Source organism: Adiantum capillus-veneris, chromosome 29, assembly GCF_014529385.1.
Source record: "Adiantum capillus-veneris isolate H3 chromosome 29, ASM1452938v2, whole genome shotgun sequence".
Classification (NCBI taxonomy): Eukaryota; Viridiplantae; Streptophyta; class Polypodiopsida; order Polypodiales; family Pteridaceae; genus Adiantum; species Adiantum capillus-veneris.
Genome location: NC_140959.1, coordinates 18,653,760 through 18,666,070, shown reverse-complemented (window position 1 = coordinate 18,666,070; position 12,311 = coordinate 18,653,760). Strand labels below are relative to the sequence as shown.

Genomic DNA, 12,311 nt, shown 5'->3' with positions numbered 1-12,311 from the left:
CAAGAGTTTATGGAGGCAAACTTGGTTCCATGCTTGATTTCTTAGATGAGGGGGTTGTCACCCATAGCTTTCCAAGAGTCAGGCATGGCTTGCTTGCCATCTTTACAGCCCACCCATCATATAGTGAGCATCCGAACTCCAAGGTATCTTTCTTGGCCTCATTTGACCAAGTTTGTCCACCGCTTCTTGGCCATCATCTGACTCCTTAAAAGCACCGACTCCGTGCAACCTTTCGTTGAGAACTTCTCAACTTGGTCTCTTCAGCTGATAGCCAAACCCAGCTTCCAAAGAGGGCTCATTTGGGCTAGTATATACAAGTGTAGGCGCATGAGCACACGGGGCCACACCCTTAGAAAAAGACTTACAAAAACAAGTAGTCCCTATCACAAGCTTTGATAAGACACTCTTTAGTCAGATAATTGTACAAATAATATACAGTTTTGTCCCTGATTATATTAAGTGCAGTTTTAACAACTCAAATTCAGCTTCGAAGGTTCCCTATAGCACAATAGAGAAACAGTGCTACTCGAGCAAGTTTACATCATACTCGCATGGCTGCCTAGTGTTGTACATGTTGCAGCCAATCCCCACCATGCACAGGATTTGATAGATCAACTTCTTGGCAATGGTAAACATAGGATTGCACACGTTCTCCTCCCTCTGTCACTACCTGCCAAAAGTAACCAAAACATTTTTGTCATTCTCTACTTGTAGGCAGTCGTTTCTTTTTAATGCTAGGACAATAAGGTAACCTGCTTTCGAACCTCAATGTGTGCGCGTGACACACACACACACACACACACACACAGAGAGAGAGAGAGAGAGAGAGAGAGAGAGAGAGAGAGAGAGAGAGAGAGAGAGGAAACGTTCCTAAACCTAATCGTATGGAAAAACGTAACTCTAGCTATGTCCTGCCTCTGCCGCAGCCGACACCCTAGCCCTGTTTCTGCACTCCGCTGCTCCACGCCGCCACCAACCCTAACTGTGTCATCCTGCTTACGAACCTACTGTTGGCTGTTTTCCACTCTGCAGCATGCCGCCTTGCCCTGCACCTACTCGCGCTCGCGGTGGGATGCTTGCATTGTTGCATCTGCGAGAACCTGCCAAGATCTGCCGCGTTTCCCGCATGGCTGCACACCTCAGACCAATGTTTTTGAACCCCGCACTGCTGCTCTCCGATCCCCGCAAACCTCTCATCACGCCTTAGCACTTAGTGGTGAGTCTTTGCTGCCTCCATTGTTCCCTCTCACACACGCCACATCCATCTTCACACACACACTTTTTTTTTGTGGTAAATCTCCTCTCTCTCTCTCTCTCTCTCTCTCTCTCTCTCTCTCATACAACTCTTCACACGTTTCGAAGTTTCAAAGGGGTGAAGTTGGAGCATACACCCACTATCAATTACACATACCCACCCTCACACACACCTTCCATTTCATGCTTTCGAGGGGTGAGGTACAAAGGATTTTCCAGAAGTTACAGTTCTGTTTCCGCTTCTCGAGGGGCTCCCCTCTCTCAAGTATTATGGCACCATCATTGTTAATTCCTCTCACAAATGGGCACACAAATAATCAATATACTGAAAACAAATGAACTTTCAACCAAAAGAGACGAGGGAGAAGATCAACACATTATTGGGGACTAGAAGATGGGCAGGTCCCCCCCTTAAAGAGAATCTTTATTAGAGAGAGACTTTTTACAAGCACAAGAACCGGAGAAACCCCTCCGTTCTAAATTTCAGACTTGATGGTCGATCCCTTCCCGTGCGGGAAATTCCGAGAGGCGAGCTCTTAATTCCTTTTCGGTCTCCATCCGAAGCCTGAAACTCCGAACTCCGTTCCGGATCCTGTTTCTGGAATCCTTGAGCGTAGGCCGAGGCCTCCTTGCTCCTCCTTCGTGATGCAAAAAGAACAAACACGAAAACGACAACTCGTGGGGCGTAACCTATCGCTCCAAGTACGGAAAAGCAACCTTGGTCCTTCGCACGATGGCTTCACGCGATCACTTGCAGACTCTTGGCGGTCGGGACTCCTTGTGCTACCGGTAGCAAATCTCAAAGGAGAGGGAACGCTGGGACTGCTTATATAGACTCCAAGCCACGGCAGGAATAGCTCGTGAGAGTCCTGCAACAATAACAGGGCCAGATAGCATTGGAATAGTAGAGAGAGAGAGAGAGAGAGAGAGAGAGAGAGAGAGAGAGAGAGTATTTTTAGAAAGAGGAGAAAGAGAGAGATTGCTTGCGATTTTCAGCCGTACGGGCAGCCTTCTCTTCTTTTTTTATAAGCTTACTCTTATTTTATTGAGTGGCTGCCCACTTATTAAGTGGGCGGCCCGTCACGTAATAAAAAAATGTGAACCTATTAACTCAGTGAGCTGAAAACCAATGCTACACAACACTTCCCAGGCGTCCCGAGATGCAATTCTCGGCCAAACATAGATTCCTCACGGGAAAGTATCTGCTTTCCCGAAAGGCACTTAAAAATATCCCGCTTTTTAGAAAAAGCTTCTCAGAACCCATCTTTATTCTTGTGCCTGTGTCAGTACGCATATTCCTTTATCCAGTTTGGATTTCCTCCCAAACCAATGAAATATTCCCCATCCGATGCTCTCGTCACCCATCATATGATGCATCGAGCATACCTATTTCCCGGTCTCTTCCACCAAATCAACGGTACAACTCCTTCACGATGCTTAGTGTCACCCGACACATCAGAGTTGCCCGTTCCTATTGGCTTTTATCAATTCCAATAGATCTATAGTTCCTAACATTTACAATTCAAGCGTACACATTTGAATATTCTAATTTCAATAAAAAGAAATCACTCTAAAAAATAAGAAAATACTCCATTTAGCAACATCCCTGAGTTGTTGTCCTCAACTGTAGTGCTTGTATATATCCTTCCAGAATCTCACGATAATTCCTGCTCATTCATCCATTGAGCGTCCAAAGTAGAATAATTCTTTAACTTTACCAAATACTTCCGTGTAATCTTTTTGGACTTTAGTGGCCGCTCTTGATGATGAATGATTTGATCTTGTTGGATTATTTCTTCAGTTTCCTCAACCTCAAGAGGTTCCTCAGCAATAGGCTGACTTGGAGGCGCTGACCAGAGTAAACTAACATAGAAAGCATTATGGATCTCTCAAAGGTGTAACAAAAAAGGGTGAATCGGGCAATGAACTTGTCTGCAACTGCGAGCAAACCTCCTCTCCAAACCAGGCAACCAATAGATCTCGTAACTATCGCGATGGATCTCCTCCTCATCAAGCTCCTAGCACTTACCGCCCACCAAATGGGCACACAAACTCACCACACGCAATGCCACACCGAGAGGGTGTAAACACGGCAAGGGAGAGGGAGTGCTAGCTGTAGGAAGAGGGATCACTGAGGGAAAAACACCAGAGAGAGAGAGATTGATGGAGGTGAGAGAAAACACTAGAGAGAGAATGTGACGCACACACAAAATGCTCGCAAACTACAAAACGCGAGTGTGCCCATGTAACAGACTTGGATACTCTAAGTCGAGAATCTACCGCAACACCACAATAAATCACTTCAAAACAGTTCACAATTACTGGCCCGACGGAGTTCCATGCCTAGAGATGTTCGCCCCAAAGACTTGCGCCCCTTTCGGTAATTCTTTTTGTATTAATCTGTTGCAAAAGTACAAGTGGGAAGCTCTTACTCTCAGACTCTGAGTCCAGATGCTCTGAGAAGTGGGAGGCCTGCCCACTTATTTAAAGGGTTTACAAGGGATGCCAAGAGCAGAGCCCCAAAAGCTGGTAAATCAAAAGCCTATCTCTCTCTCACAAGCTCTCTCTCTTGAGAGGAATAAAGCAAAAGCTCTCTCTCTCTCTCAAATTGCGTAGCCAAAATAAAGCGAAGCCACACAAAAACTACCCAAAAACGCCGCCGTAAAAATTGCCACGTCAACAGTACAGAATTCCGTGAAATGCGCCGCAAAACGCGGGTGTCCGTACAGCCTGCCACGTATCAGCAATTCCGCATTTTCCGGGGCATGTCTGTACGGTGCAGCCACGTCATCATCCAACGGATTTTTCGGGGATTGTCCATGCGGGGAGAGAGTGTGTGTGTGTGTGTACAGGGCAGCCACGTCACCAGTTTGTGACATACCTTCCTCTTGAAAGCATTGTAATCGCCCTCAATTACGCCTGCAAAACAGACAGAAGCCATAAATTGTCTTAGCACACTGACTGTTAGTACCGACGCACTAGGAACACACATCTAGCACATGTACCAATCGACAGTCACATCACACGACATGATTCGACATCACAAGGCATCACATGCCAAATCACATTCAACATTCATTCCGACCTCAGACCGTGATTTATCGGCAATGCAATTAGCAACCGCATCTAGATCCACTCAGGACCTCATAGATGGCCGACTGACTAATCCCTATTGCAACCATGTCTATCGAGATCATTCAGACCAAAATGCTGCAGTCATTTCGTCTATCAGTTCCTGCACTTAAACAAGTCAAGAACTAACCAGTATCATATCATCCGGAATTCCATTTCATAAAGTCATAGAGCAGAATACTGTCAGCTCTCAATATCCTTGAAGCTCAAAGAGACATCAGTGACTCTAGTATCAAAAATCGAGGCATCTGTTGACAAAGGAGCGGAGTACCTCCCCTCTTGTGCATACCCAGTGTACCAGATATCCGGCCAAGCTAAATTCGGGGCTCCATTTGGAATAGACTATGCTAAACCAAAAGCTTCAAGGTAAAGTTTCACAATCTGAGGAGTATCTGCAAGGTCCTCCTCCTCCATCCACTTCGCATCCAATGCAAGATGGTTCTTGAAATTAACCAAGAACTGCCTTCTTACTTTACCCTTAATCTTTCTGTCCTTATGTGCCAATATCTATTCTGGAACAAGGATCTCCTTGTTTTCTTCCACTTCGGGTTGCTCATCAGGCTTCCCTATCTTCAAGCACATCACCTTTAAAAGGCTTTAGGAGACTCACATGAAAAGCATTGTGAATCCTCCAAGTTTCAAACAGTTTCAGTCGGAAGGAGACATCATTTATCTTTTCGGAGATCTGGAAAGGTCCGTAGTATCGCATACTAAGCTTTGGAAAGAGCCTCTCCTTTCCCTTTTTTTTTCTCGGGTAGCACCCAATCATTCTCCTTCAATTTCAAATTGCGACGATGACGTTTCCTGCCTTTTTCTGTCCTGAGATTTCTGCAAAGCCTTGCGGACCTTGGCAAAAGCCGTGTCCAAGTCGCGCGTGTACTCATCAGCTTCAAAAATCTTATCTTTCGTGCTTAGAAACGGTGGAACCTTCGCAGCACCTTCAATAATCTCAAATGGCGCCTTCTTGTCGAAGAGTGTATCGTGTTGTTGTAGGCAAATTCCACCAAAGGTAGATACTTTTCCCATTGAGTCTTCTAATCCGAGATGTAAAACTTCAATAAATCTAAAACCACTGAATTGGCAATCTCAGATTGCCCGTCAGTCTGCAGGTGGAAAGATTACGAGAACTGCAACCGCGTGCCAATGTTCTCCCAAATAGCCTTCCAAAACAAACTCGTGAATCTGGGATCCCTGTCGAAGACAAACGTCTCGAGCATGCCATGTAATCTGAAGATCTGGGCCACAAACAGTCTCGCTAAGTGATCTGGCTTGCCTGTTTTCTTCGCTGGAATGAAATGAGTCTGCTTGCTAAATCTGTCAATAATAGTCCAGATACCATCGTGACCACTCTGTGTTCTCAGGAGATCAAAAATGAAATCCATTGCAATACTTTCCCAGGGGCGGGTAGGTATGGGTAAAGGCTGTAACAATCCCTGTGCTTTATGCCTATCAAACTTGACCTTCTGGCATACCAAGCAACTGCGCACAAACTCGTCCACATCCTTCTTGAGTCTCGGCCAAAAGAAGTATCTCTCTATCCCTTTCAAGGTAAAAGGTGGACAGTGGCATTCGGTCATAACCTTTTCCCTCAACGGCTGTGTAATGCACGACATGGTTTTCCTCATCAAGTAGCCATCCCGAATGGAATATCCTGCTACTGTCTCCCCATCCCGTATCCGTGTGAAAATGTCTGCAAAATCTGTATCCATGGCATACTGATCGACCATATCCTCGAAGCTCCTATGGTGTATCACGGAAATAGCCAGAACCAATGGCTTCCGAGACAAAGCATCTGCCACCAAGTTCTTCTGTCCATGCACATGGACAATCTGGAAGTGAAACTGTGACAAGATGTTCGCCCACCGCATCTGCTTTTCCGATAGTTGCTTCTATGACAAGAAGTAGCGTAAACTCTGATGGTCTGTGTAGACAGTAAAATCCGCTCTGAGTAGGTAATGTCTCCACTGAGTAAGAGCATGGATAACCGCCAAAAGCTCTTTCTCATAAATATGTGCTATCAATTCCGGCCTTGAGAAGAATCAACTCTCGTAAGCAATGACAAGACCTTCTTTCATTAAGACCGCACCCAGACTACAACCACAAGCATCACAATATACTTCAAATGACTTCTGCAAGTCCGGCAAAGTCAAAACTGGTCATGTAGTCAATTTCTCTTTCAATGTCTGAAAGGCAGTCACCTTTGTGGATCCCCACGAGAAAGAGACTCCTTTCTGTGTCAAAATATGCAAAGAGGAAGCAACCTCTGTAAACTTTCTAATGAACCACCTGTAGTACAAACACAATCCCAAGAAGCTTCTAACTTCATGGACATTCTTCAAATCAGGCCAATCACAGATAGTCTCTATCTTGGCCGGATCCATCTGCACTCCCGCTGCTGAGACAATGTGTCCCAAAAAGTGTATCTCTGGTAAGAAAAATTCACTATTCTTCGCCTTAATCACTAACTTGTGATTTCATAATGCCTGAAAGACCCGAAGCAGATGTTCTCTATGTTTTGCTTCATCCTTGGAGAAAACAATGATGTCGTCAAAGAAAGTGCCAACAAATAGTCTGTACTCTCGAAAAATCATGTCCATCATCCGGTTAAATGTCGCAGGAGCATTGGTTAGGCCAAAAGGCATCACCAAAAACTCAAACAACCCAAAAGTCGTCCGGAAGGCTATCTTGTAGACATCTCCCCACGCGATTCGGATCGATCATATCCACTTTCAAGTCGATCCTGCTAAAGCACAAGGATCCCTGAAGTCGGTCAAGTATATCATCGATTCTAGGAATCGGAAATCTGTTCTTGATGGTGATTTTGTTGAGCTCTATAATCAATGCACATTCTCCAAGATCCGACTTTCTTCAAAATCAACAACACTGGAGAGCAATACGGTGAAGTACTAGGCTGGATAAGACCCTTTTCCAAGAGGTGTTTCACTTGGTTCATAATTTCTTCGTTCTGGGCTCGGCTCACACGATAAGGTGGTCGGTTCGGTGGTGTGCTTCCAGGTATCAAATCAATAGTATGATCTTCAGGACGAGCGGGTGGTAACTCGCCTAGCAAGCCCTCTGAGAAGCAATCTGCATGAGTGAAGAAAATCTTGGCGTTCTTTATCAAGTTCAGACATATTTGTCCTATTTTCATCATTATCTCTCTCGAAAAGATCGAGTAAACAAGCAGACTGGATTTCATTAATTTTAAAATGGCCGAAGCCGATACAATAGGGGCAGAGTCGCCCTTGAGTTTTACATCGAGTACAATGGTTGTCCTTCTCTGTGGTCAAAGTCGCTTGGGCGAAACCTGAGTTTCTTTGCCTTTTTCTTGCCCTTTCCAAAGCTTTGCTTTTTGCTTCGCTTTTTGCCCTTTCTGTCCTCCTCGCTCAAGTCAGAAGAGTTAGAAGAACTATCAAAAGAAGAGGAAGAAGAAGGATTGGGTAGTCCTTCAAAGCGTACACGCTTCTTCTACTTTCTTGCAGATGCAAGAGAAGATTGACGAGCCAAATAGCCAGGGAAGTCAGTCCCCTTCTTGCGCTTTTTCAACTTCTTTTTGGATTAATTTTTCGTGTTCCTGAGTCTAAACCACTTCTTGAAGGTCTTGTTCTGTAAACATTCTTGATTGCCGGTTTGATGGGTGGTTTGGTGGCTTTCTGCCACTGAGTGTGCACTTCAGTGACAGATTGTTGAGACAAAAATTTTGCAAAATGAGGGTCTTTCGCAAATTTAATTATCTGCTTCGTGCACTCGTCAACCTGTTGTCGACGCTACATCTCTCGAAGTTCATATTGAGTAGGCCGAGGTGGCCCGTACTCTTCCTCTGTTAATTCGTTTAAATCTTCTGCCTGGTCTCCTCCCGCATCAGCAAATGCACAAGAAGTCGACTGATTCTTTTCGGAATCAGTAAGTGTCACGAGATAAGGGATCAGACTTCTCGATAGAAGAGAAATCGGTCGTGCTTTGATACCACTGTAATGAACTTGGACACCCCAAGTCAAGATTCTGCCATGACACAACAGAGATTCACTTCAAAATTACTCACAGAACACGAGAGTCGACACGGCCTGACGTAATTCCGCGCCAAGAGATATTGGCCCCAAAGACTGACGCCCCTTTCGGTATTTATTTTTATATTAACCTTTGAGCAAAGTACAACTAAGGCCGAGGGCCGCGGGTGCTCACTCTCAGACTCTGCGTCCAGATCCTCTCAGAAGTGAGCCCCTAAGGCCACTTATAAACAGTTTACAAGGGATGCTACAAGCAGAGCCCCAAAAGCTTCAAACTCAAAAGCAATGATCTCCAAAAGCTACCAACACTAAAAACTGCCAAAAAAGCTGTCATCGTAATTTGCAAAAAATCCGTCCGCCTGTCAGCGCAAAAAAGAGGACGTCCGTACTGTCTGCCATGTCACCACCTGTCAACCCATATCACGGAGATCCGTACAGCTAGTCAGCGGCAGTCACTAGTAGTACGCCTATCGCTCGACGCATTTTCCGGATGTGTGCCACGTCACCAAGTGCGCATGTGTGTCCGGGTGGCTCTGCCACGTCACCAATTTGTGACACCGGTTGCATATGGTAGTGCCATGGCATACCCAAGATGATATCACATCCCTCGATGGGTGCCATCAAAATGATCCGCGGTCCTTGTACTCGCCAATCCAAGGTTGAGTTGTCCTTGCACAGGAGTTACATTGGCAGTCAACCCCTTGAATGCCAATCCCGAAGTGACCGGAGTTCCAAGCTGAGCTCAATTTCCAGTGAAATAAACTTGTCCGTTGATCCAGGGTCATAGAGGATCAATAGTTATTCACCGATCCCCAGTCCTTGTGCTTTCTCGGGCATACAAACTTGCGATAAGCTTCCCCATAATAGAGATCTCCATCCTAGATCCCCTCAATGACAACCATTGTGAATTAAGCATTCATGTTTCCAAAATATCCAATGTCTTTGTTGCTATTTCATTGTTGTACATTCATGATGTTCAAAGGAAATACACATTTGTAAATACTTTAGTCTCATAGACCAATATTTCATGGCCAGCAACAGACACAACTACCAGTGTTTCTTTTTTTCTTTCTAAAACACGCCAGAAAAAACGAACGGAAGTCCTTCAGCACAGTAACCAGATCAGACATAATTACCTCAACAACTTCTCGATCATAAAAGTCTGGAGAATATTCTCTCCGTTCAAACATGTCAAGCAACCTTCCAACATTACCAGAAGTACCAAGAGACATTGTGTAACCGAGAACAGCATGGCCTGCTTCCTCGAGTCTCAAAGCAGGGCGACTCACTCCACCAGACTGTTCAAAGAAATATCAAAGTTATAAACAGTAGAGACACATACACTTAAACATATAATGTTAGGTCCTTGAGCATCAACTTAAACAAACTTCCTGCTGGATCTACAGTTGCCAAATGAACTAGCTAAGATGAATGCGCAACTACGAGATACGCTCTGTCCTTTCATCCTCCACCACACCACATGCCTCTTGAGCCTCATAGGTACTGTTAAACTTTAAAGTCCCAAATAAGCTTCAGCTTTTTACCCATCCCAACATTTCATGGCAAAAAAACATGTGCAGCAAAAAAAACCAAAGTTTCAGTCTTTTAACATAAAGGCATGATTTTTAACCTTTTTACTGTGAATAATTCATTTTCTTTTTATAGATGCCCAAAGCAGGACTTTGAGAATATCCAGAACAAAAACCCATTTGCATTGCAGTTTTGCAACTAACAAGACAAAACGCACCCTGCATAGTGCCAAATAGCGGTGAACATTAACTATGTCTCCTTGAAAAGAGCCTGCGAAACATTTCTTGGAGGGTTTCGAGCAATTCTTTCATCACAAAGATGGGATTCCCAAACAGTGACTAGAAAAAATGACAAAGCTAGTTCTCAAAACCTTCTGCTACAAAACAAAGATTGTGTGCAGGTATCCGTGATCAGAAAAGGGCTCAGATGTCTCCCGGTAGTAGCTGGAAGAGGCATACTTAACGTGGGTATCTTGCACCAATATACCAATAATCAGGGTTCTTAAAACTGAGACATTACTACCAAACTATTGATGTCCTCATAATACCGCACTCCTTTGAGAAATTGTAGATTGAAGAAGACAAACATGTGCTTACATTGCAGGAGTAAAGACGACCTCCAAGAAGCCAGGCGCGCCTGGCTTGCACCGCTTCGCCAGAAAGAGGGGGGCTGATGTCAGGCCTGGAGTTACCGTACACAAACACATGCTGCACAGAAGAAGTGTTGGACGTGTTGCCATTGCAGCAAGCGGCCTGCTTTGCCTCTTCCGATGCTGCCAATGACGTGGATCCCCTTGAACTGTCAGGTAATGGCTGCCCCATTCTCACGTTCGGAAAGAGCGAAAGAGATTGAGGCTGGGTTCACATCGCCCGGCGGAAGAGCTGAAAAATACTTACGGACCAATCAAAATCTTCCTAGCTCGCTGCCCCATTCACATAAGGCGGTGGAAGGTGTTGACTGGGCTGCCATGTCGAGGAAGAGCTCGCCTTTTTCTCTTCCACCCTGCCCTCTTTTTCTTCCGCCCCCCCCCCCCCCCCTCGCCCGTGAGCACTTCCACCCTCATGCCTTCTTCTCCGGTCAATGGAGCCGCGCCATGCAGGCAAAACGACTACCGTCTTGTGTGAACGCTAGGGCGGCGGCAAAGCTGATTCTCTGTGTGGTCCGAGTGGAAGTGGTGGAAAGGTGTTTCTCTTCCACCTCTCCAGTCTGAACCCACCCTGAGGAGAGCGCTCGCGAGAACATGCATTCAGATGGCACGTGGCAGAATTTGCCCAATTCGACCAGGGCATTTGGTTTAGGTAATGGAGGGGGGAGGCCCACAGGGCTAGAGAAATACATTTTTCTTAACCAAAAAACAAAATAAAGGGAAACTAGAAATTCTCCCGGTTTTTAGGTCAAAATTTGAAGCTTTTGCCGGTAATTACACTAAAACCTATGTAAATTTTCCAGTTATCTTAAAGGCAACCTCAAAATCTAATTGGGATTTTATCTTTTCAACCGGTTGAAATACACTAGATCTCGTTTTTTTCTAACATTTGGGTGGGTGGGTGGCTGGGGGGGGGGGGGGGGGGGGGGGGGGGGGGGGGGGGGGGGGTTGACGTCGTTAGTAAAGGACTTCTCACTTTTGAGGGGAAACTATGGTTGAAAAAATAGGTGTCGCGTGTTGGCAAGGTCGTATATCCAAATTGCGTGGTGAAGTGAGTGTGAACCCAGCAATTGTGAACTTGTGTGTGTGTCCTAGTTGTGAGCTAACTGTGAGCTGAATCTAAACTTGACAGCCCCCAAAGAGTTGGTCCAACGGTAAGGCTTTGGCCCCTCAACCTATGGGTTGTGGGTTCAAATCCCATTTTGGGTCACAGTCTAGAGGGACACCTGGTGTTCACGTTGATAGGGCTCTTGCCCTTGGACACTCGAGTACATCCTCCTCCTGGAGTGGGTCACCCAAGGAGGAGGTTCCAGCTGGTTCTCTCCGTTGTTCGCAGCACGTGGTGCATCAATTAGGTGGCCATGGTGATTCATATGTGTGGCTCGTGCCCGATGGTACGTGGCCCTTGCCAGACCGTATACCGTGGCTAATATTTGGAAGGGATAAGCACCTCCCCATGTGGGCCCTCTGGTGTGTCGAAAAAAAAAATCTAAACTTGACAAATTATGTGCATTGTCTGTTTGGTTTTGTCAACTTGATGTGGACTATGATCACGGGTAGTAACTATTATGAAGTGAAAGTCTATGGAAATCGACATATAGGATGGACTAGAGAATCGGTAAAACGATCACTTCGAGAACTTTATGAGTCAGAATGGGATCGATAGATCCCCTCCAAAAGTGAGGCATCCTATTCAACAAGAGGATGTTGATAGCAAAATGGTGAAAAGTGATTGCACAGAG

The 12,311-nt window shown here is 45.4% G+C and overlaps 1 protein-coding gene across 1 annotated transcript; it reads right to left on the bottom strand.

The window, feature by feature from the left end:
* Positions 1-381: 381 nt before the first annotated feature.
* On the bottom strand, positions 382-10,833 carry LOC147418850 (uncharacterized). The gene is made up of 3 exons (XM_086505520.1): positions 10,520-10,833; positions 9,530-9,691; positions 382-670 (listed from the first exon to the last, which is right to left on the bottom strand). Exons 1-3 carry the CDS (start codon positions 10,742-10,744, stop codon positions 560-562), a joined length of 498 nt encoding a protein of 165 aa, XP_086361646.1. The 5' UTR covers positions 10,745-10,833; the 3' UTR covers positions 382-559.
* Positions 10,834-12,311: the final 1,478 nt, after the last annotated feature.

Coding starts and splice junctions, on each gene's coding strand:
- LOC147418850 (XM_086505520.1), bottom strand. CDS start 10,744: ATGGGGCAGCCATTACCTGACAGTTCAAGGGGATCCACGTCATTGGCA. Junction 9,692..10,519: donor GTCGTCTTTACTCCTGCAAT/GTAAGCACATGT, acceptor TTCTTTGAACAG/TCTGGTGGAGTGAGTCGCCC. Junction 671..9,529: donor ATGATCGAGAAGTTGTTGAG/GTAATTATGTCT, acceptor TACTTTTGGCAG/GTAGTGACAGAGGGAGGAGA.